A 27,741-nucleotide genomic window follows, 5' to 3' on the forward strand; every position below is an offset into this window, starting at 1 on the left:
ATTAATCGAACGATCATTACTCGAATGAATACCCTAGTATGTACATAAGAATTTAATGCATTCCTTAGTTCTTTCTTTGGTGATGTAAATGTTTTTTATATGGCCTCAAAACCAAAAGTTAATTCGATAATAATTTATTTAAAGAAACAACTTTAAGATTTTTATACATTTTTTTCTTTCCATGTGTAACCAACCTTAAGTTATGTATGCACAAAGTACATAAGTACGTACGTATGTATTTAGTTGGTAAACAAGGACATGGCCAATACAATTCATTAATATTTTATTTTGGTTTGCTTCCTTGTACGTTTCAGTGCATCAGATTTTTGTACAAATTGTTCATGGTAGGCAAGTGAAAATCGTACAAGTACATACATATATACATATATATGTATGTATATTTGCAACGAATATTGTGCAATTTCCTTGGACAAAACGTTGAGACAAGGACATAATTTTTACTCAATACTTTTACAGAGCAATAAGCAAAAACTCACACTCTTTCACAAACAGAATAATGATGACGTTGGCGATGGCAATTTCGATCAGAAAATAACAAGAACTCCTGATTGCATGTATAAGTAGATATGTACGCCAATAAGGTTGTGCGCATTTATTTATACATTACATACATATGGACAAACATACATACAAATACATACACTAAACTGAGATACCCCAGCAGCATTGGCGTAGATAGGGGAGGGTGGTCAAAGCCCCCCCAGACTCGCATCTGTCCACCCCAGATATTTTTTCTTTATTTTAATTTCTGCCTTATTTTTTACATTTTTTGTAAGTGTATTGATATTTTTCAATATCCCAATTCATATTCCTTAATACATTTCTTTAAATGTATACTTTGCATAGATTGCGAATTTTTAACAATATATAACATAGCTGAAGAGGAAAGTCTTACTATCTTTTTGGGAAGGGGCTGTACTTGCCCAACTCAGAATAATAGTCTAACTACGCTTATGCCCAGCAGTTATGTAAGTATTCAATGTTACCCTTATAGACAGTAATTTTCATTAATGCCTGACCACTTGGTTGACTCCAATTTATTTAGGGTAATGTAGAGTGAATTTAATTGGTTACTTTATAGATCCCATGTAATCTACCTTGAAGACTATTGTCATTTCAATGTCTCTGATTAATCTAGAATGTAGTCACTTTGAACGTTTTTTTTTTGTACTGCACTTTTTGTGAGTAATTCGTTCAAACTGGTTTTATACAAATTGTATTGATATAATTCTCATACAATTTATTTTCTTTTTCCTTAAGTATAAAGTCACTTCAGTGTTTCAAAGTAACGTAGAGTGTAGTCAGTTTAAAAGTTTTTTTTTTGTACTGCATTTTAGACAGTAGTTATAACTGATTCTATGTAACCAGTATGTGAATCCAATGCGTTGACTACTTTGGACCATTGTAAAGGATAGGTTAAATCAATAGTTCGGGACAGTCTTCTAGAACTGCTGGGCATACAAGCTCGTAGTTGTTGGAAGATTTCAATTTGAATTGAAAAACTTTCGAAACGCGTCGACTTCAGGCAGTGTTTTTTAAAAACACTCTACATATGTATGTATATATCTACATGTGTATTAATGTATGTACAAATCTACAATGTATGTAGATTTTCTTTGAATGTTATGCTTGCATATACAAATGTATGTACATAAATAACACAGGGCAACAAAATCGAAAAAATTGTTGAGCCTTTTTAAAAAACTACACAATTTTAGTGTATTGTGGTTCCAGTAGTACAAATATGGTTCAAATTTTAAATTCTATGGAGAAGTTTTTTTAAAAAAAATGTTAAGTAAAATTTTGATTTTTTAGACGTTTCTCCACATAATTAATTATTACTCAAAGAGGCTTAATCTGATATTATTAAAGTAAACTTAGAATAATTGTAATTTATATATCATTTAATCCATTTATATATTGCGTATTACTCGGCTCAATAGTTTCAGAGTTATAGTAACAAATTTAAGCAAAAAATATATTTTTTACGTGAAAATAGCAAATTTTTTTTGTGTTTTAAAAAACTCATGAAAAATCGAAAACGGCGGAAATTGATCAGGTTTATTGCTTATTCGCAAAGCCACATGTAATGTGAACAAAATGAGATATCGATCGTAAAAATCGATAGATTATTTTCGAATTTATTCACCAATTAAGTGAATTCGCTCATTTTCAGAAAACTGTATGTGCTTACATGCGTATACTTTGAGTGTTGTTGACTTTTGTTTTTATAGCAATAACAAAACAATTTGTAACTATTTTATTACTATTACATGTGGCTTTGCGATAAATCAATAAACCTAAACAATTTCTGCCGTTTTCGATTTTTCATGAGTTTTTTAAAACACAAAATTTTTGTACTTAGTTAGTAAAGCCTAATTTACTGTGGACCTGTGTAATATTATTTGATTCTCATGTTTAGGCGTATACGTAATATTAAATAAATAACACTCATACGCAAATACATCTTGTCAACCAAGTCGATACTAGCTAGTAGATATATTAGCTTTGTAACCACTGCACAGTGGTTTCCCTTATATGAACAAGCGGTCAATAATCCATATCACCAAAACTAAAAAAGCTAGGGTCTTTAAAATTTGTCACCGCATAGTATGCCCGAAGAACTTAAAGTTTGCAAATTTTTAAGAAAAAATTTTAACAACTGTAACCACAGTAGCCCTTTGATCTTTCAAGAGTTGATTGGCTTTTAGACATGTTTTATGAATTTTTGAAATAAAATATTTCAGTATGAAAATTCGTTTGTTTAAACAATTTAAGTAAATTTTTATTCCATTTTAATTACTGAATTATACACTGAAAAAAAACTAAATTAAAAAGTTATACAAAGTTATATAATGCAATATGAGGTAAGGTAAAATAAGACATTAATATACATATATCAAATATTAATCAGATTTAAAACTCCTTGACTTAAACTACTTGTTTTCTTTGTTGGTAAGTTTGTCCTCCAGAAATAAATGGATCTGAACTTAAAACACGCTATTTAAAAGTTCTGTATTTGTAGCATTGCACGATATTTTTCGGGGATGTTGCAATCTAAACTGTTTTATATGAATATTTTTCGCTTCAGCTGCTTCCTCCGATAATTCACCTATTGACACTACTACATGTTTGCTTACCTCAGCTCCATGGATCAGATTTTTATGTACCGATGCAAAAGTAAATTTTTCAAACACTTAATTTCAACAATCAAATGATGCAATTTTGTAGAGAAATGTTTATAGATGAAATGTACACTTATAGTTTTAAGAAAAAATTTATTTTATTTTTAGAAAATTTAACTAAAGTCCATGCAAGGGTGTTAAGCAAAAATTTACTTATATTTTCACGCAATTAATTTTTGTATATATGTACAATTTTCCTAATAATACTATTTACCTTTAACATATTTGAAAAATTTAACATTTCAACATCAATAAAAAAAAATTATGGGGAAACCATAAACCGTTAAGAAGATATGCCCAAATCTATAAGACTCTAATTATTATTCTATTTTTGATTTTCCATGGAGAAAAAAAATGTAGCCCCACTTTCCCCCAAGCTCTTTTTTATAAAATGAAAGGTGGGAGTGTCTTGTTTCGATTAAAAAAAAGAATAGTTTTCGGAACAGGATGAAAACTTAAAATTGTTCGTGGGCGGTGGGCGTGACCGATTTTATTGAAACTCGACATGCGTTCCTTTTTGGTTTCAATAAATGTATGTACCAAATTTCTAGACTTTTGCTTGGATGTAAACAATTTTATGCGAAAAAATCAATTTGGATTGTATGGGCAGTGGGCGTGGTCGATTTTGATAAAATTTTATTTTTTTCTTAATTTAGTGAATATAATTCTCGGTTCCAAATTTCAATGCTCTACGACCACCCCTTATAATTTTTGCTCAAAAATGTATTGCATTTGGATTGCATGGGCGGTATGCAGTGGGCATGGCCGACTTTAATAAAACTTAGCATACGTTCTTCTTTTGTTTCAGAAAATATATGTACAAAATTTATAGACTTTTACTTGAATAGGAAACATTTTATGCGAACAAATCTATTTGGATTGTATGGGCAGTGGGCGTTGGGCGTGGTCGATTTTGATAAAATTTTATTTGTTTCTTAGTTTGGTCCATATAATTATCTGTGCCAAATTTCAGAGCTCTACAACCACTCCTTATAATTTTTGCAAAAAAATGTATGAAGCCATCCCTCTGTGGGGCGGGTTAGTATATTTCAGATTACACGCCCATCCGCAAATTTCCGCAACTAACTTCAGCACTTTTATTATCTTAAGAATCAGATAAATACAATGAAAAAGAACCCTATGGGGGAATTTTGGGGGAACACAACTAAAACTTTAAGTAAACATAATGAAGTTTTACAAAAAAGTAACAAACATATAGGTTAACTAAAACATTAATTTCACAAGAATTACAACACAAGTTAGTTTTTATTATTTTCTAAAGATAAAATAAATACCTTTAACTTCAAAATCCATTGAAAATAATTTAATTTTGTAGACTACAGCAATTGCAAGACCGTTTTGAAGTGCACTTTTGCTTTGAATTATTCTTCCAGCGTTCAGCTGCGCTTTGCAAATGAATATTTGCTCATGCTTTCAATTTTATTTTTAAAAAGTCCCGTTTGATTTCCAGTAAAAACCGGTTTGCCATTAAAAAGATTGGATATTTAAGAGATAATTTTTTTGTATTTTGTCTAAATATTTTGTGATCGTTTTATTTATTTTTGGCCTATGGGCGGAACCACTGTGCACTGGTGTATTTGGATTATTTACATGAAATAATCTTTAGTCAATAAATGAAATGCATTGATTTTCTGTTTTTTTTATTAAAACCAAAACGTTAACAAATAACGCTTTATTATTAAATTACACATTTTTTAGAATGGAAACTTTGATATGTCTTTGTCATAAGGATTCCAATAAATTGTATCGAGCTAAGTAACACAGCTGTAGCCTAATTTTATTAAATGGATGTTATTCTAAACCATCGAATAGAGTACAAACGAATACAGATGTACACAATTACTAAGTTTCATCAAAATCGGCCCAAAAATATATAACATTTTGTTATCTTTTCATTAGAAATTCCAAATATTGAAAAATTTTACCTTCGACCTTTGACCTTTGACCTTCACTATTTAAGGTTTAGCGTTTTCCAGTTTTAGTAAAACTTTCAGAGTATATTTATAAATTTGTGAATTTATTGATTGTATTATTGTAATATTTGAAGCATTTTGTATTAATATTTAAAGTTTTAAAGCCCTTTATATACCAAAAAAGAACATTTAAAACTTTTGTATAACAAAAAAATGCAAATCCTTTTGCAATACGTATTTTTTTTTCTTATATTGTCTATATTTTTGATTTCATGACAACAGCACAAAATTATTAATGGTAGTAGATGTACAGCAATTCTAGTCCTTTTATATGACTATGATGCAATATTGGGTCATTCATGAAATATTCATGCTGTGAAGTAAAGTGAACAGCATAATTCCCATTTTAACAAAGAGAATTAAGTGTAGACATAACTATGAGATAAAGTTACGTAAGATAAAAACCTATGAAAACTAAATTGAAAATTATCACCTGCTTCAAGAACTGAGCTGAAATATTATTGGCCGACTTCATAAACGCAGTAAAGCAAAGCAATTATAAGGCAAAGCAATACTTTGTGACATTTATGAACGCATAAATGTTTTGTAAAGAATCATAAATAAAAACAGTTCACAAATTTGACAGATGCTGCGCATGGACAAGCATTGCCATACAATAATGAACTTGCGACATTGCCAAAACAAAATCTATTGCGTTTATGAACACTATGCATTGCAGTGTTGCTTTCCAAAATGCGTTTATGAAGTCAGCCATTATTTCTGTAAAATCAATTTCAAAATTCTATAGAATAAAAAAATATTTTAAAGGAGAAAACTAATTTATGTTGTTCATCGTTCGTATGCACAATAATGCATGTTAACATAAATTTGAAAAGAAAATAACAAATTCTTTAAACGCGTAAGTGCTTGGTATTATAAAACCTTTGTTACTCTAATAGAGACAACAAGCTTGTATTTTATAGTCTTCGAACCAACGATTTGTTGGCAAAACTATTTATATCAGCATCTGCATGAGATCTGTCCGTATCTCTCAAATAATTTATTTTGCACAATTTGTATGCAAACGTTTTGATCAAGTATGCTTTAGCTATAATAATTGTGAATGAGGTCTCAAAATGCCTGTTAAAAAAATTTTTAGCAAATAACTCAAAAAACTCATTTTTGCTTTTAATAATTTTAAATTTTTTAAATAGAAACATCAATTACGTTTGTCTCCATACAAAATGGGTCATCGTTATGTAGATGCATTTTGTTTTAGCTGTAAAATTATTGTCTATTCTCACCGTCAATGTCGGTTGCCTCACAACGCCATACTTGGCCAAAAGCACCTTCACCCAATATGTTGAAAAATTTTAATCGATGTCTTGGGAATTCCCAACCATCGAAATTTTCCGGTTGTGTGTAAATGCTGCCACCAAGAACTACACCACCAGCACCCACATTGCCAGCTGTAGACGGAGGACCACCAACAACTCCTCCCAATGAAGCAGGCAGATTGGCGCCAATGCCACCATTTGTAGCACTTGTTGATAGTTGAGATGTAGCCTGTAAAATACAATTTGTACACGAAAAAAATAAAATGTAAAAACGATTTAGTTGTTGTAAATAAATAAGTGGTGATTGTCCATGGTTATGGCGATGATGGTGCAAAAAATATATGTATGTATACATATATTTATAACTAAATAAATACATAAATATATATGAACATTACTATTACTATTGCTTGTGTATATGTACTTGTATTTACTTTTGAATGTGAATATATACACCCAGAGAAAAAATACAGTTGTACATTTTTACACTAACCTTTTCCCTTTATATTGGCGCAACCATAATATGTTTAAGTTACCATTCATATGATTATAGCAATCACATATATGATTGTAATAAATATACATATGTTTATGGCAATCATGTTCATGATTATACCATAATATGATGATCATAATCCGAGAATAAAATAATATGGTATAATCCTTTATCATAAAAATGGTTGCCAAAATCATATACATTACTACTACAATCATATATATGATTGCTACTTCAATATATTATGGATGTAGCAAACATACATATAAATAATTACAGTGACCACAATATTGTTAGAATACTTGATTTGGGTAAACATGTACAACTATAATTTTCCCTTTGTGTACATATAGGGTATTCATTCGAATAATGATCGTTCGATTAATCGAATTAATAGAATAATCGAATAAAACGAATAAATGTACATTTATTAGGGTGATCGATTCTTCGACATTTTTTAGAAACCGGTTTTCGGTTTCTTCGAAAAATTGCAATTTAATATAAACCGGTTCCGGTTTCGCTTTTTTAAAAATAACCGGTTAACCGGTTTTTTGGTAAAATATTAAAATGCCTAGAAATAAGAAGAAAAACAGTTTAATTTATTAAAATAATAGTGATTAAAACAATTTTGATTGCTTTTTTAACCTTCGATTCAAATTTGCCCCATTTTGAAATTAATATTTAATTTTTTCTAAAAGTTATTGGTTGATATTTTATGAATTTTATTTAATTTTAAATGTCAACAAATTGGCAAAAAATATATATAAACTTCTTTGGACTTAAAGTCTTTGGGTCATATTTGACCTGGATCAAAAATCTTGAATTTTGTTACGCACAATCAAGTTAAATTTGTCAGAGCTTTGTAGCTCTAATATACATATATCTGTCTCTTTTCATCATACTTGCTGAACATTGTACTCGATTCCAAGGGTAAATATCAAGGCTATGTTTTTCTTATCCTTCATAAGGTCTTCGGGTAAAATTTTACACATTTTGAATTTAAAATTTAATTTTTTTTAAAAATGTAATTTATTTTATTTCGTTAGGTTTTTTTATACCCTCCACCACTACAAGTGGTGAATGAGGGTATATATAAGTTTGTCATTACGTGTGTAACATTGAGAAATATACATCCTAGACCCAACAAAGTATATATATTATTGATCCTTACGAAATTCTATGTCGATTGAGCTATGTCCCTCTGTCTGTCCGTCTCTGTAAAACACGCTCACGTCCAGAATACGCAAACAAACTTAACAGAGTTGGAAAAAAATGTTTATTATTGTCCTAAGCAGTTTGGTATTAAAAATCAGCAAAATCGGTACCGTAGAACCAAAGTTATGAATCAAAATGTGGGACAACCTAAAAAAAAAAATGGATAATTTTCACATAGTTTTGGCCATTTGTGCAAATATATTGCAGCTACTACCATACAATTTTTCACTCATTACTTTTTTGATAAAAGGAGTAACTCTAGTGAAAATTATAAGAATCAGTCCATGATTTCTCCTAGCTCCCATACAAATTTCTTCCCGATATATGATTCTATGGTCTATAAATGCCTACAGAATAGCAGTATACATAGAAAACTCATCAAAAATAAGTTTTGTGGTAAAAAAAAATTGCATTACTAAATTTTTCTTGGATCGGCCTATATTTGACCATAGCCCCCATATAAGTAGACTTCCAAAAATCTCTTAAATAAGCATAAATATCTTACAAATGTAGCTATCAAGTTGAAATTCGACATAAATAATCCGCATGTATACCAAAATCGCTGTACCGAATTTTATGAAGATCGGCCCATATTTTTTATAGCTCCCATATAAAGACCATTTCCGAAAAACACATTAATCGGCATAAATATCTAAAAAATATCAATATCGAACCAAAATTTTACACAGATCCGTAATTTATATTTGGAAATCATACTATAGGATTTTTAGAATATCGGTCCATATTTGACCATAGCTCCCATATAAGGTCCACTACCGAAAATCTCTAAAATTCCCATCAATTTCTTAAAAATAGAGTTGTCAAGTTGAAATTCGAAACAAAAAATGTCAATATTTATAAAAATTGCTGTACCAAATTTTATGATGATAGGCCCATAATTGGTGATATAAAGGATATGAAAACACATTAACCTACACAAATATCCAAAAAAAAAATGCTGTACTGAACCAACATTTTACACCGATCAGCAATTTGTATCCAAAAATCATACCACAAGATGTTATAAATATCGGTCCATAATTCGGCATAGTTCCCATATAAGGTCCACTCAAATACTAAGAAATTACTTTACAATATTATATGGCGATAGGCCCATCCAAAAACAGTATCCAAAAATCAGTTTTGAATTTTGTGTATATCGGTCCATAATTGACCACAGCACCTATATAAGTTCCAATTGCGATAATAACAATAATACTCATAAAACTATTGTAAAGATGAAATTCAATTAAAATTCATAGAAATCATTTGAACTTTGTCTACATATATTTGTATACCCTTTTTTTATACTCTGTTTCTTCAATTGAGGTAAATAAGGAAAAATGTTGAGCTATGTTGAAAATAGTAAGAATCTGAATTTATTTCAATTATAAATTACTGAATTAGATACAATTTTTTTTTACATTTGAAATAAAATATCTTCTGCCTAAACTAGTCTTTCTATTGTTATATTATTTCAATTGTTATATCCGTTTAGATCCGGCACGCATCTTATTTGTTTTCAAAAAAATTCGTCAAAAAAAAATATTTTCTATTTGGGATAAATTTGACCTGAAGATCGTTAACGTCAGTAAATTTGAAGAACTTATGAATGTTAAAATAATCTCTTAGGGATAAGTAAAACACAGTCATTAAATTTGAAGACCTTATGAAGGTAAAATAATCTCTTAGGGATAAGTAAAACACAGTTTAAATGCTTTGGAGTATATAGATTTTTTTGTTTGTATAAAACTAGACATTGAAAATTATCTTTTACTCGGTGTACTTGTAGGACATATAGAAAACAGAGCAATGAGTAAGTTTTCAGGCTTTCCAGATCACTTGTGACATTTTCTAAATATAAAAAGTCTTCTAAAATAGTTGAAGTATTGTTTTTTTTATTTTTTTGAATATGAATATTTTTTAAAGTTTTTAATACATTCGAACTCATAAAAACACACTTTTAGAAAAAACCGGTTATTCGAGGAGAAAAACCCGGTTTCTTCGATATTCGAAATGTGAGCTTTTCAAAAAAACCGAAACCGACCTTACCAAAAATTTGAAGTCCTTTTAAAAGGAAACAGGATCACGAAATGAAAAACTGAAAACGCAGTTTTTCTACATTAAATTTATAGTTTTAGACCTATATCATCCGGTTCGTGTCTAATATTAAGTGTCGCACGGTGTAATATATATTATATTTTATGAAAAACACTTTTAGTATTTTATTATATACAAGAATATTTCGTATGCATATAGCACTTTTTTACTAACAAAATAAATTGTGTGTTAGATAGCACAATACAAATTTTATGAAAAAAACCATTGGAAATATTTTTTTTTTAAATTTAAATGACAGATGACAAATTAGTCAGGGAATACGTTACTATAAAAAACGCATTTTCGAGAAAATGTCGTATAGCACTATTTGAATATAAACCCTCGATATACTTTTTTAAAAAAATTTAAATTATTCGAATAATTCGATTAATTTCAAACGTGTGATCGAATTATTCGAACAAGTTAAAATCTCTTATTCGAAGTATTCGTTTTATTCGAACAAGAGAAAAATCGAATAATTTGAATACCCTAGTACATATCTATGTACATTAATCCGGCTCACAGAAAAACGTGATTTTGTGACCTTTCGTGATCTGGATCATTTTCAAAAAAGCATTTTTCAAGTGATACCCCATATTAAATGTGTTGTTTTTGGAAAAAATACAAGTATTTTCAAAAATCTTTAAAAAAATGTTGGAAAATTTATTTTGAGTGTGAGTTGCTCTAGTATTACATACATTTAACTAAATATGTATACTATACATTGTATAGTCATACCAGCAGTTTTAATAATGGAAATGTACTTTTTTCAGTAATGGTTAGTTATATACTTAGTCATATATTTTTAGTACAAATATAAGACAATATAGATTACTTTATACATACCAAGTAATCTAGCGTAAAGTTAATTATCCAGAGTGTAGTCTAAGTGACCATTTGTAATCCAGAACTAGAAACTAGGAACAGTTACTAGAACAGATGGAGTTTGATGTACTGTACCATAGTTTTGAATTGAACTCACTTATTCTCACATATGCATTTATTATTGGAAAATTTACAAATACAACATATGTATGTATACAACGTATGTATTATGTATGAACAAAGGCTTTAGTTCAGTATGAATGAATGTATGAATGCTTATGTAGGTGTGTTGTTAATATTTTATTGAGTTTTTGACAGAGTTAAAAATAATACTGTGATAAATAAATTGATGAGTTGAGGACTCTAGGTTTTTTCCAAGAAATATGCACTTATGTGAATGAAGGATATATTTCTTATCGAAAAATCAGAGATGGAATTGAGACCTAATGAAGTTTCACAAATACAAATTGAATTAATGCAGAATTTCATTTACTCGCATGTGAATAAAAATTCTAAAATCCCATTTTAAGTTCACAAGTGTTTTACCTTTTTCTTTTTCCTTTTAAATTAGAAAAATGTAACAACCCTACAGTTTTGACAGAGTTTTCTCCATAACATACTTGTACGAAGGATATTTAATTTTATTTTTGTTCTAAATTTAAAAAGGAACGTTTTTACCTTTTTAAAAACGGTGGTTTATTTCCTTTAAATAAACCGGATACTTTTGATTGCAAATAAAAGCAATTGTAACAGCTCATCATTTATTCAAATATACACAACAACGGTTTAAATAGTCACTCCCCAGCGGCGAAATTGAGGCCTTCAGCTATAAGGCTATAAGGTAAGACCTTCCTGGACCTTTTTTTAGATCCAGTACTCATGCTCGCTAGAGCTTTCAGTGTTAATGTTAGCAGCTTACACATTTAGTGTTGCCATACTTACAAAAAATGCAAATAACTGTGTACTTATCAACATTGTTGATAAGTAGAAGCTGCTACTGATGAACATGTTAATAAATATGATGAATGTTGCAGGCAATCGTTATAGGCCATTAAATTTTTAAATTCAAATCGCTAATGCAAATTCGTAACAATATTTTAAATACAATGAAAGATTTTGTCGATCATTATGATTGATAATTATATATGTATGTAATTATTTATTTCAATTTATTTATAATTTGTATACAAATGGTCCAGTGACCCTTAATTTGAACATTTTAGATTTTAGATGCTTCCAAGTTCCAAAAAAAAAATCACTTTCTTTACAAATTTGCATGAATTATAATAATATTAAATAATAGAGGACGATGGGTTTATATACAAACATTTCGATTCAATTACACACAATGAAACTATCTGTAGCTATTTGGCTAAATGTATTCAAAACTTACAGATGGATGGTTTTACAAAACGCTAAATTAAATTTTAAGTACGTTTGTATGTACAGTAAAGAAGAATAATTTATTAGTTAAAAATTTCATAATTTCAAATATTGTAAATTATTTAAATTTTATGTGTGACTTTTGTTTATTTTATATTTGTTTTTTTCTTTTAATTTTTGTGTATAGAAATATTCGAAAGGACCAATTTACGGTTAATCTACAAACCGGTTTTTTATAAACACTACCCATAGATATTTAAATAAAAAAAAGTTGATTTCTAAAATTGCAGGCCAAAGAAGCATTTTTCTAAAAAAATAAAAAAATATTGTACAGCCATAGTCGTATATATTTACACACACTAAAAAAATTAAGTAAGCTAGGATAAAATCAAAATTTTGCGGTCTTGTAAATAAAATTGGAAAAAAAAAGATTTCTATCACAATCCATAGACTTTATAGATAATGATAGCTAAGAAATTTTATAAATAAATCTACCAATTAGTGGTTCAAATCGAAAAAGAAGTTCATACCATTAGTTTTCAAAATTATTTACTCATATTTATTTCCTTTCAAAATTATTTACACATCATTAAAAATAAGATAAAACAACAAAAAAGTAACGTTTTTTTTTAATAACCAGATAAATTTCCATCCGCGTCTATAACAGCTTGTAGTCTATCTGGAATTGAATCAACTAATTTTCGCACAAAGTCAATTTCCAGGCTATTCCATATACATTTCACTTCTTCAATTGTTTAGTCTCGTTTACGGCCATTTTTCAATGTTCTCCTCCTTTTTATGGCTGCCCAGACATTCTCAATTATATTTAGGTCAGGACTCTGTGGTGGCCACGGAAGAACATCTTGTCCAACCCCATTTAAAAAGGTAGTTGGTAACCATGCTTTGTGGCATGGAGCATTATCATGCTGAAGAATCCAATTTTCACTAGCAAACAGTCTTCGTGCGGATGGAAACACATGGTCATTTAATATATCCAGGTATCCCGATTGGTTTAGTGTCTCTTTAATTGGTATTAGATCCCCATATCCATTATAAGAGACACATCCCCAAAACATTACCGAGCCACCACCAAATCTATTAAAAGGTTGCAATGCTTTTTGCCTTGATCCCTTTGAAAGATGCATATATGTTCTTCCAAATGAACCTTCAAATTGGAAAGAAGATTCGTCTGTCCATAATACATTTTGCCAAAACTCCTTTGGCTTATGGATATACTCCTTAGCAAACTCTAGACGTTTTATTTTGTTTTTGGGAGATATATCTATTATTTTTCGGACAACATAAGTCCTTATATCATAATTCTTTAATCTTCTTCGTATTGTACTGTCACTTATATGTTTTCCAATAATGTTTTCTGACTCCTCAGCAACTTTAATTGGACTTGCAACTGGATTTTCAGCGAATACTTTCACAATTGAACAATCTTCCTCTTTGTTTGTTCTCATTTTTCGACCACTTCTACTTCTATTTTGAAGACTTCCGTATGTATTTTTCTTTTTTACTAAATTATATACTGTTTTCCGACATATTCCATACTCTTTTTCTAATTCCAACGCCGATACACCCATTCTAAATTTGGTTACAATTTCAGTTCGCATCTCGAGGGGAATTTCCCTTATTTTCACCATTTTGAATGCTTTTTATAGACTTTTTTTAAGAACATTTGAATTTAACTAATAACAAAAACTGACTAGCAAAAACCATGACGTTTTTTCCAAGACTATAGAGGTTTTAGTCGCTTTTAAGGAATGTGTAAATACTTTTGAAAAAGAATAAATTTGTGTAAATATTTTTGAAAACTGAAGGTTAGGTCTACTTTTGCGAATTTAAGCAATAACTAGGACCTTTCTTCGTAATATTTTTTAACGAACGTGATCTACACCCTTTAAGGATTGTAGTAATGAACATTTTTTTCTTCAAATGTATCTTTAAAGTACCAAAATTTTGTTTTATTTCGAAGAATACTTAAATTTTCAGTGTGTGTAAATAGATACGACTATGGCTGTATATCGGTTTTAAACTAAAATTGTGTCTCCTGAAAAATTAATTTTTTTGAGTTATGTCAACGTTGCACAAATGAGAGGTATGTACATATTTCAAATTCCAACTTTTACATTATCAAATATTTTTTAAAGAAATTTAAAAAAAAATCTCAATTCTAATCAACTTTTAATGAGGATCGATTTGAAATTGCAAGATTTCGAGAAAATTTAGTTTTTGCTTACAAATTGGTTACATCAGGTTTTCTACAATTCAATTAATTTCAGATTGTTTCTTTGAGTTGCTAATTTACGATTTTGTAATTGGAAATTTCTAGGACACGAAGCTTCAAATCAAATGTGCATCCTTTAAACCAATTTAAGAAAATTTCAGTATCTGTTTTTGATCTGAAACCCAAAACTTCTATTTAAATCTAAACAGCTAGTTACTTTAGAAGTATACATATGTACTTGTATCCGCACTAAAGGTAGGATCACACGATTGCCGCAATGAACCAATTTAATACAATTTTTATTGTGCTGAATTGGGGCCCAATAAAGAAATTGTCCCAATCAAATTCTCTGCAGTCACATGATTGCTTCATTTTATATAAATTTGATTGTCGTAAATTGGCGCAAAGCGATTTAGTGGCAATAATTGTCGCATTTCAGTCACACGATTGTTCTAGTTTACGGCAACTCAGAGAAACAGCTGTTGTGCTAGATTTTAAATTTTGTTTTGTTTACATAAATGTAAAAACAATCTATTTTTGAAAAAAATATTTGTTAAATAAAAAAAGAAAATTGCGTCGGCCTTAATTATCATATAAAAAAATTAATAAAGAAATGTTAAAAGATGTATGTGGGTCAGAGAGTGGCTGACAAAAACAATATTTCATTTACAAAAATTAATATTGGCGCTAATTGTCTTCTTTGATTGCCGCACTAGAACACAATAAATATTGGTGTATTTTTAACTTTTTTATTGGTGCATGTTGCCTATCAAGCATTCACATGATTGCCGTACCAGGGTTGCATTTGATTGGGCCAAATAAGCACAACATTGTTGTGGTTTGACATATGAGCCAATAAGTTGTGAAATCACACGATTGACGTATAAAATAGACCAATAATTGGTGCATTGCGGCAATCGTGTGATCCTACCTTAAGAGTTGCAAAACACATTTTCCTTGAAACGCCCTAATGTGGAAAGAGATACTACCATTGCGCTTGCTAAAATTCGAGTTAACTTCACGTTCTTATATACAATAAATGTAATTAATTTTCTTCTTAATAACCTGTACAAATTCGTTATGATTTAAATTCGAATGTTGACATTTATGAATTAAATAAATGTAAATATTTCTACACGTTCGTACACATAACAATGTTTGCATGTGTCAGAGTGTATGTTGTTTCCCTTCCTGTTTCTCCGTGTGCAGAGACACACATTGTATTTTTAGACAGATAATAAAAGCCATACACACGTAAATAATGAATGAATAAAACTGAAGAAAATGGAAAATGAATTTTGTGTCATCTGTCACATTTATGCCACAACGTGAGAAAATTTTAAAATTCATTTTCTATTTTCATATTCCAAAAGATTAAATACGAAATGCATACTATACATATTTATTTAATAAAATTGGCACAAGAAATTTTGTTTGAATGATTGCTGAATGTGCAATTCACGAAATATATTATAAATCATTTAAAAAAAATGTTTACATTATTTTGAAATTATGTACATATTTATTACTCGAATAAGTACGTGCAGAGTTGGTGGAATTGAGACCAAATTTATAGACAAACATATGTATTAGGGTGATCGTCCCGGTTTTTAATAACCCGTTATAACCGGTTATTTTAGTAAGGATGGTTTCGGTTTTTTTGAAAAGCTCACATTTCGAATATCGAAGAAACCGGGGTTTTCTCCTCGAATAGCCGGTTTTTTTTAAAAGTGTGTTTTTATGAGTTCGAATGTATTAAAAACTTTAAAAAATATTCATATTCAAAAAAATAAAAAAACCAATACTTCAACTATTTTAGAAGACTTTTTATATTTAGAAAATGCCACAAGTGATCTGGAAAGCCTGAAAACTTACTCAATGCTTTGTTTTCTATATGTCCTACAAGTACACCGAGTAAAAGATAATTTTCAATGTCTAGTTTTATACAAACAAAAAAATCGATATACTCCAAAGCATTTAAACTGTGTTTTACTTATCCCTAAGAGATTATTTTACCTTCATAAGGTCTTCAAATTTACTGACGTTAACGATCGTCGGGTCAAATTTGACACAAATAGAAAATATAAAAAAATTAAAAAAACCTAACGTAGTTGTTGACATTTGATATTAAATTAAAGTCATAAAATATCAAAAGTATCAACCACTAATTTTTAGAAAAAATGCAATTTTAATTTCAAAATGCGTAAAATTTTACCCGAAGATCTTATGAAGGATAAGAAAAAAATGGCTTTGGTATTTACCCGGGGAATCACAGTTTTCATTCGGGTATAATGTTCAGCAAGTATGATGAAAAGAGACAGATATATATATATTAGAGCTACAAAAGATATATTGTAGTGCTAACAAAGCTCTGAAAATATGTAACTTAATTGTGCGTTACAAACACCTTAGGTCCAAAAAAGTTTATAGATATTTTTTTGCCAATTTGTTTTTCTAAAAACCTAATCAAAAATATCAACCACTCACTTTTAGAGCAATTAAATATTAATTTGAAAATGGGTCAAATGGGATAGGAGAAGTAATCAAAATAGTTTTAATAACTATTATTTAAATAAATAAAACTTTTTTCTTCTTATTTCTAGGCGTTTTAAAATTTTTTCCAAAAAACCGGTTATTATAAAAAACCGAAACCGGCCTTATTTTGGTCGTTAGTAGCTAAAACTGCAAAATTTAAGTGCAATCGGATAACTAGATAACACGTGCCGGAAATCGATTGAAAGTTGTAAAATTGGGTAAATAATGGTACTTTTTTCGATATCTAACAAAAATCCTTATTTAAATACTGTTTTTTAAACCTTTGCATTAAACCTAAGCTTTTAGAGAAAATTATCTTTCTAAAAAGGTATAAAACAATAATTGCGGTTGAAAAATAACAAAGTTAAACAAGTTTTATCTGACCAAATATTGAGCAAAAAGTACTAGTTTACGCATATTTTACTCTCATTTCGGTTGTTGACATAGTTGTCTACATATATTTTGCATGCAAAACAGTGAGTAAATAATACAAAAATTTCGTTTTTCTTGAATATATGGCTAATAATGCTAATAACTTTGTTATTTTTAACTCGATGTTCATGTTTTATACCTTGTTAGAAAGATAATATTGCTTTCTCTAAAACAATATTATAGTAGGGAATTTTGTTAAGATATCGAAAAAAAGTACCATTATTTACCCAATTTTACAACTTTCAATCGATTTCCGGCACGTGTTATAGTTATACGATTGCACTTAAATTTTGCAGTAGTTAGTTTTAGCTATTAATGAACAAAAGCAAAGCAAATCTATTTCTTAAGGGCATGTCTAATGTACATATGTAAAACATTGATTTGCCTTGGATGGCTCTTATTTTGTTCTTTTGTAGTTAAAACTATCCGATGCATAATTTTATGGCATTTGAACCTTCACGATTTAAAAGTTAACGTTTTCCGATTTTAGTAAAACTTTCAGACCATGTTTAGAATTACCAGGACTATACAATTATGAATAGGTTTTACTTAAAATTTATAACAGTAAGGAAATTGGACTCATTCGCAAAAATATGGACCAAAAATTAGTGTTTCTAGAAAATCGAAAATTTAAATCGCAGGTACCGAAAAACTGTAAGAGGTATTGACTTAATTTTATACATTTATATTCTCTATTATAATCTCAGTAAATCCCAATGTGATGATCAACAAATTATGAAATTTGTTTAACAAAATTTTTAAAAATTTGAAAATGGAGATTTGAAACTGCCGTTAAAAAAATTAATTTTTTTAGTCAGCGAATAGGTTAGCGGTATCATACGAAGACAAAAAGTCATACACAAGTAAATACGGATACATTTTAAATAAAATTACCTTTTATTTTAATATTTCTCAAAATATTTTAATTTTTTTGATAAATTTATTGTTCAAGTGGCCTGAGACACTTTAATGGTCTTTAATCAATTTTTGTAATTTATATATCATTTTAACATCAATTAAAATTTAAAATTTTGCATATATCTGAACTTTGACCTCGATGCGCGTCCCGGCACTCTTTGAAATCTAAAAAAAACCTGGACTTAACATATAGATTTGCCTTGGATGGCTCTTATTTTAGGACAATTGGAAAACGAAATCGATTGGAATTTGTGTAGGATCCTACTAATAAACGGCAAAAGTTCAATAATAATAATATTGATGTAGATAACATACAAAAGTGTTTTCTTTAAGACCGATTTATTCATGTATAAACTTCACTTGATTTCACTTGATGTACTTAGTAGGGTATTCAAATTATTCGATTTTTCTCTAGTTCGAATAAAACGAATAAATAGATTAAGAGATTTTAACTTAGTCGAGTAATTCGATCACACGTTTAAAATTAATCGAATTATTCGAATAATTTTGTTTTTTATTGACTAACTTTAAAATTTTTTAGCTAGTTGGACATGATCCTGAATTCAAAAACAATATAAACGTATTAAGAACTGTTTTACGTCATTCATTGATTCAGGTTTTATAATAAGTAACTAAATTCTTTAGTAAATGAATTATTCACTTTTTCTAAATTATTTATAACAAATTGTATTATACCCTTAATTTCTATCTACGTTGTCGTATCTTTGCTTAATCAAGTGGTATTAGGGAATTACACAAATCTTTTCAAAGTTTGATATCATTGTCAGTCAACGTGGCTAATTTGAAGTCAATCAGCTCATGATTGATGCATTAATAAATAAGCAAAAAGTGTATTACCATGTTAGACAAAGATGTCCAACGATGTTTAACATCATGTATAAGAGGAACTACATGTTTTTCTTTCAACATCACTTTAATCTAAGTTAATATTTTGATTATTAATTGCGATTGTGCTAATATTTCCCATGCATATATTCACACCCGGCATGTTTAGACCCAAAAATTTCTGTTTCGAAATCAATTCTAAAATTGTTTATCCTTTTTTCCGTACCTTTTATTTTCATTGGTTCAAGTCCTAAATTAAACATTTTGAATGACTTGTTTTTAGAATTGTAACTTCTTGCAGTAATGTTTATATTCATAACTATAGAAGGAGCTATCGGACCACTCATCTACAGTGATCGAAAGATTCCCTTTATCTTTAGTTATTTGTCGAATTTCAGAAACAATATAATTTTTATAAGTCATTATTACTTATTTAAATTTGGAATTATGAAAATTTTTAAGCAATTTAATAAATTTAAAAATATTATATGTACATTTATTTGTTTTATTCGATTATTCTACATAAAATTGTTCAAATTATTCGTTATTCGAAAATGGTAAATTTTTAATTGTTCGAATAATTATTCGTAAGAAATTATTATTACTCAAATTAATTCCCTAGTACTTACTATCGTTGTTCTCTAGTATATCTGTAGACTTAGCTATAAGTATTATACATGAAATATATAATGGAATAGAATAGAAGTACATACGAATATGGGAAAGGAACATTTTTTTATCGTTTTATCGTTAAAGGGATCACCCTTTTGTATTTAACAGATAATCTTTGACAGATATGATCATTATGTGCATATTCCATGAATTCTCGCCATTCGCACAGTGTAACCAATGTTCATCAATCTCTTCATTGCCATAGGTTCGATCATTGGTTTCTTAAGACCCAAATCATATTTAGGTTTACTCACGTTGAGTAGGTATTTATTTTCTTTCTATATTCTACTATTGTTCTATATTTTACAGTTATACAGAAGATTGTCTGTGAAAATTTTGACAATGTCTACCTTCGTAACTTTTTACTTAAATGTTTTAAGTATTTGCGAATTATATAAGAATGATATTGTAAATATAGGTCTGGTTTTAATGGGTAATCCAGTTTTAGTGAAAGACTTTTGATTTAGCTCAAATATGCAGTTAAATAACTAATATCATTCTATCAACTGATGGGAATCGGAGGACATTCTAATATACATTTGTCCCTACATTAATATGCATATCAAATTCATATGATATTCATATGGCAATTGTATTTTATGGCTTGAATACAACTTGCCATTACCGTACTAAATATTATAAAGTTCATAAGTACTTGTTGTCAGTCAAATATTATCAAATGTCATCACTGTCATCTGCATAAACCAACAGTAAAATCATAGCAACAAAAAACGTTAACTTTAATCTATATAAATATGTTTGAATGAATGGATGTATGTATGTAGATGGCGATAATAATAACAAAAGCAAAAACGAGAGATATACATTTACATAAGTAGATAGAAAACACAACAAAAACAGCGAGAACAAACATCATAATCGTCATCACCGATTTTATGTCAATGCGGTACATAAAATATCACAGCTAATCTCATCATCATAACGCCAACAGATTTGAATTCCACAGCAAATATCCGGTATGTCATCCCTCTCCCCGAAAGCTCATTCATTGTCAATTTAAAATGAGAAATGACTATTGAAAATTATGTTGGTAGTGGCTTTAACTTATCATTAAGATGATGACGATGATGATGGAGATGATATAGATTATTGCTGCAGAAATTTATGCAAATGGTTGCCACATTTTTTTGCTACAACTTTGTCCTGGATGGTTTCAATTATGTTCTTCAATATCTAAAATTCATTGATGAAAAACTGCATGCCAATAGGATGTGGAGAAGGCGATCTAAATTGGACAAAAGGTAGTAAACGAACAAATTTAGCATAATTTATAACTAGATAACCAAGCAACTGTGAACAACCTTATTCTTTATCTTTATGAAATTATATGTAGATGTACGTCCAAAATACAAAACTGAAATTAATGAGATTTACAATAGCAACCTCCTGATAGTTTTAAAGTCGAGCGTAATTTGTGTATTTCTAGCTTCAGGTGGATGGAATTTATGATGCAACACAACCGAATATATCACTCTAACTTTGCTATGTGACAAACATAAACGCAATTGTAGCGATTAAATTTGTATTACTTACATATGTATGTACATATTTATTTTTTTGAAGCCTTGTTGGGATAATAAAATCATTCTGGCAACAACTAATTATCTTCAAATATAGATGAGATAGTTTTTATGAAAGTAGTCCATGTCAAAAAATTAAATAAATTTAGTTGTGTACATTTTCGGATTTCACTTTCATAAAAGAATATACGTTTAAAAGCATGCACTTATTAATATGATTTGAAGTTAAATTCAGGATATATTAGCTTAATTCACAACAGTCTGTATCATGTATTAAATACACTTCGGCATTAGAATTTTTTTTCAATATTGTTATTGTTGATCAGTAAAGTTTGGTATTGAAAATTTGCAAAATCGGTAGGACTAAAATGTAAGACAACCTCCAAAAATGTGGCGATTTTTAAAAATATATTCTCTAATATGATTAAATATGATTAATCTGTGATGATTAATCTGAATCACTGAATAATTGTCTGCATCGTTTTGGAATTGGTTCAATGTCGTTTTCATCACTAGATGATATAATCATATTGTAAAATATTATTTCATCACTAGAATTTAAAAAAAAAACATCAAAAATTTTAAAATCTCTAAAAATTCTAAAAAAAATCGTTAATTTAAAAATCGCATAAATTTGAGTCCGCATTAAGACATGTTCGAAAAATAGGACATGCTTTTTATACCAAAATGTTCTCCGTAAAGAAACTTTATAGAAAAATATAAAATTGTTATATGTTCTTAAAGAAAGTTGTTTTTTAATAAAAAAAGAGTTATGTCACCTTTTTGTCCAAAAAAAAGCAGCAAAAATATACTATTTTTTGAATTTTTAAATTGAAAATCTGTTATTTTTGGATTCGTAATTGATATGCTCTGAAATCTTTTGTATGTTGTTGGTAATTTAGTTGTCTAACCAAAAGTGCGCCCTATATTTTTAAAAAAGCGGACCAAGGTATGGCAAAATTTTAAAATTTCAATTTTGAAATACCTATAACTAGGAAATAGGAGAGAAATAGCACACGCAAGCATGTATTATCAAGAACTAGCCGAGCGCTTTCCAAAAATATAAAATTCTTTGAAATCGGATGGGAAACAAAAAAATGGCACGTGTTTAAAAATTTTACATGTCGAAGGTACCCTACTTTGAGCCCCCATAGCGCCGCCCCTGGATTATTTGTAGGGCCCATTTTAATAACTTAAACTCGAATACCCCTTGGCTACGCCCAATTCAAATTTTATCCCGATCGGATCAGCCGTTTAGAAATGCCAGATTTATTTCCAAAAATTTTGATTCTGCCCCACTGTGCATCATTGCATATGCATTGTATTTCTACTTTTCACTAACAAAATATACAGAAATACACTATTGCATAAATATGCAATACAAATGCACAAGGTTGTAAATAAACGGTTGCATCTCTAAGAAGTGGTTTATATCTGACACTTTGCACAATTTTGGTATAAATAAAAATTTATTCGATTATTCGACAGTTTTTATACCAATCTGAAAAATGTGAAGATATTGTTTTATACGAATATTTTTTATATGAGCGGTAATACTAATTCAAGCGTTTAAATATCTCGAAATCAAAAAGTATGACTTAGACCACTATCATAATAATTGTATCCAATAGATGTGGCTCTGTCTGTGGCTGTGTGATAGTGTGTACAAAAGTATTTTTTTAAAATACGACAATGACGACAATCAAAGAGCCACTCAAAGAGTCAGACTGTCAGCTATTGAGTAAACAATTGTACACAAATACATTCATATATCCTGGCACTAATACACATAAATATACATACATATCCACATAGATACACACATAAATACGTACTCTTCGAATATGATTGCACCAAAGGAACAATGACAACAACAAGCTGTTGGATTCTTTTCATCACAAGATTAATGCAAAATGGATAAATATTTCATTTTCAGTTTTATACACTTAAAAAGTGAATGAACATTGAAAAAAAAAACTGAACTCAATGAATGCGAGCGAACGAATGAATGCTTGCATGTGGTTGCGGTGGGTTGTAAATGAATAATGTCAATATGCAGGCACGAGAATAAAATCCAACCAACCAACATTTTGTACTTTTTTTGGTTGTTTTAAGTCTGATTGTGAGTGCCATCCGAAAACCAACCAGACAAACTGAACCATCCAATCTCTCCTCCACCCACAGACTACAATATCCTACGCCCATTTATACCACATTCGTTACTCATTTCATTTGCCATCTAAGGAGTGCGAATTCATCATAAAATACATATTTTTAAAGAAAAAAATATAAAAATATTTTCTCACACTTTCAACGCCAGTGACACACTGAAAGTGCCTGTCGCCACTATAAACTATATTCACACAAACATATACATATACATCCCAGCAGTTAAGCAAGTAGCCAATGCCTTTTTGACAGTAATTGTCACTGGCTCCAATTTATATATTTTTGGATTTTTGTAGTGCAGAGAGCAGTAAATTGGTTACTTCATACATCCCATGTAATCTAGCGTTAAATCAATTGCCAATTAAATGTCTCTTAGTACTCTATTGTTCAGGTTACGAAGATTTTCGTCAATTTATACGTACACAACCCGAATGTAAACAATAAAACGTAAAAATACAAATATTTAGTTCAGTTACTTGTTGTTGTTGCGGATATGTACAAATTAAATGCCTCTATTTACCTACCAAGGGTCTAGAGGGTAGTCACTTTAAACGTTTATTTTGTACTGCACTTTTTGTGAGTAATTTGTAAAAACTGTTTTTACACAAATTGTTTTATTTTTCCTTAACTATACTTACATTCCATGTACATAACTACTTTTGTAACTAGTTATCACCATAAGTGATAGGAAAAATCAGTAGTTCGGGACATTCACCAAGAACTACTGGGATATACATGCACTACATAATTTTTTGCTAAGGACATTCGTTCGTTCGCTATTTAGCATATTTATGCATTCATTCATTTTTTTATTTTGCATAAAAATCTTACAAAGTTTTGCTGGACTCTTTTTTAGTCTTTAACATTTTTCATTTTTTTTGTATTGTTATTTCTGTTGCTTTAGTGAAAATGCAAATATTTTTGCTGACAGTAATATAAATATTTTGACAATTTTACAATATTTCTATCTGTATACACAAAATAGCCCAGCAAACACAATTTTAAAAAATTTAAATTTTTCCTAGTTTTCTATTAAACTAGCTGGATCCACATCCATTGATGCTATACAACAGATTTTGTTGAAATTAAGAAGAATTTGTCAGCATTACAACAAATTGAGTAAAAAGGAATTTTCAACTAATGGTTTTCTTAAAAAAAGTAGTTCACTTTAACCCCCTTATTCATAACCAATTTTTAATTTGATAAAAGGTTTATAAAACAAAATTTGTTTTATAAACCTGTAGCAAATTTAAAAATTGATTATGAATAAGGCTTTAAGTTTTTAAAATAGAGTTCCAACGAAAGTTGGGACTCACACAAATGAATATGAACTTGCAGTTATTATACTTATCAAATGTAAAACTTAAAAATTTACTGGGAATTGAAGTTAATGTTTTACGTATATTGTATGTTTATAATCTTTGTAACTCAATGTGTGTCTGCAGTTTATAGTTGATGGGGTGGAAGATTAAGGATGTTGTGTGGCTGTTAAATAAACCAGATTTTGAAATTACTATAAATTTCCACCACATACAAACTAAACAGAACAAAAAAAGAACGAATCAAAATAAGTTTTTAAAAGTGTAATAATTTCCTTTTTTAAATTGCTACTTTTAAACTCAAGCAATATATGTATACATAGAACACGTTCTTTTAGATGGATTTTAAGAATAAAAAAATAAAATATCACTAAAAATGTTGGTTCTTCAATCTATAATGTGCAAATATATAGCCAACGATAATTCATTTTGTAATATATTGGCAATTTCATGAATATATTAAACGATTTGTTTGACATATAGTTCTCATTAAACATTACGTTAACTGTATATTTAATTAGTTCATCTGGTCCTTTTTCATTTGACCATAACATCTTTCTTTAAAGAATTTAAATATTGTAAATGTAAGAGCGCCTCGTCTAGCTCATATCAAATAATATTCTTTAAATTTTTTAATGCAAATTCATAATTCACTTTGTATTAAACAAGTAAAAGAGCTATGTTCAGCTGTGCAGAATCTTATATAAATTTTAAAAACAATTTTCCAAAAAAAAAAATTTGGATGAAAAAAAGCTGGTAAAAACAAATTTTGGTGAAGAAAATGTTTGTTGGAAAACATGAATGACAGATTTTATTGTTTAGTTTTGTACCCAACAGTTCTAGGAGATGGTCCCGAACTATCATTTGGCTGACAACCACGAGGGAAAAATTTCCCGGGAAATTTGGAAACTTTCGGGAAATGCCGTGAATTTCTTTAAAAGTTTTCTTCTTAAAGTTATATTCTGATTCGTTGCGATGGCAATATTTGTTCCCAGGAATGAAAAGATTTTTTAATTTCATCACGGGAAAAAATCCTGGATATTAGGAATCCTAGTGACAACTACTAACATAACTAGCTACGTGACTAGTGTTTTTTAACATGTGCATGTCCTATGCAGGGGGTCAATGGATAATTTTATATTACAATGAGACTGCCTGATAGCTGGTCCAAATTCAGTTGCCATATTATAGACCAGTCCAGCTTGTAATCAAGGTTTCTTCCGACAACTTTACAATAGAATACTTCTGTTGGGTAAAATAACTACTTTTTAAAATATATAAATTGGAGTCACCAAACTGATCATTAGTGATAATTACTGTCTATGAGATATACATTGAGTAAAAAAAAATAGATCTAAAATAGCAACCTGAGTTGGATTATAGCTTATATGATTATTTATATATCAAATACACAGGAAAACTATGTTTCAATTCAAACATTTATCACATATTGAACTAGTTTCAATTATTTCATAATTGAATCAAATATGCATGTGCTCAAAAACAAAATTTTCTGATATTTTCTACTGAATTTTGAGTTTTGAATTTGATAATTTTGATAATTGAATATACAATTTTCGTTACTGGTTGAACTTTAAATACAAAAATTATTGAATAGGTAATTTTCGTAATTGAAAACACAAAAACTAACAAAAATGTGTTTTCAATTATGAAAATTATCTATTCAATAATTTTTGTATTTAAAGTATAACCAAAAAACGACAGTTTAAGAATTAGTTTTTTCTGTGTATGTAAGTTATCTGCACAACAAACCAACCTAAATAAAAAACCATTTCTGAGTTTAACAAAGTTAATCCAAAAATAATATTGTCTACGAATCCCAATTCTCTTAAATCAAGTCAAATTATTACAGAAACACTCTCTGCAGTACAATCCAACCCAATTAATAATCTTACTTCTGTAGTCAATAAATTTATCTTAATTTATACATGATAATAAGTATTATTCAATGGAATATTCGTTGTTACACTAATAATTACACTAGCCTACAACTTCTTATTTCTGAGAAAAACCCCGACATAATTTGTCTTCAGGAGATGAAATGCAAAGCCAACTTCTTTCCAAATACCCCCAGGAAATATGTTGCATATTTCTTTAACCCTAATTCAAGCTCAAAACACAGTAATTCAAAACTCGTTAGGAAAAATATTCCCCATGATATTTTAATTACCAATCAATCAAAAATGATTTCTAGACAATTGTTGTGGTATATTAAGAAATATAAACTTTTATCATAAAACCAAACTGGTTTTCAATCGGGACTCAGTACAACAGATGCTCTATTATATAATTCGTAAAAATCGGTCAACTAGAAAACATACCTCAATCCTTTCTATTGATTTCATTAAAGCTTTTGACAAGATTGTAGTACATATTGTACTTAAAATACTGTCAATACTTATTTAAATAACCACAACTTAATTACTTTTACTATAGATTCCATTACGTTGCTTTTTTTTTTTTTTGTTCGTCCAAATTATTCACTTTTTTCACTAAATTTAAAAAACTAGACATTTCTCGAGAGAAAATTAAACTTAGTGAAGCTAATAAGTAAATTCT

General features: G+C 28.9%; 1 protein-coding gene across 1 annotated transcript in view; it reads right to left on the reverse strand.

The window, feature by feature from the left end:
- The window catches only part of Cad96Ca (tyrosine kinase receptor Cad96Ca), a 148,056-nt gene that overhangs the window by 61,201 nt on the left and 59,114 nt on the right, over positions 1–27,741 (reverse strand). The window contains exon 4 of the mRNA XM_065515002.1: positions 6,445–6,706. Within this exon, the coding sequence (XP_065371074.1) occupies positions 6,445–6,706 (262 nt within the window). The remainder of the gene's footprint in view (positions 1–6,444; positions 6,707–27,741) is intronic.

Source organism: Calliphora vicina, chromosome 1 (genome assembly GCF_958450345.1).
Source record: "Calliphora vicina chromosome 1, idCalVici1.1, whole genome shotgun sequence".
Classification (NCBI taxonomy): Eukaryota; Metazoa; Arthropoda; class Insecta; order Diptera; family Calliphoridae; genus Calliphora; species Calliphora vicina.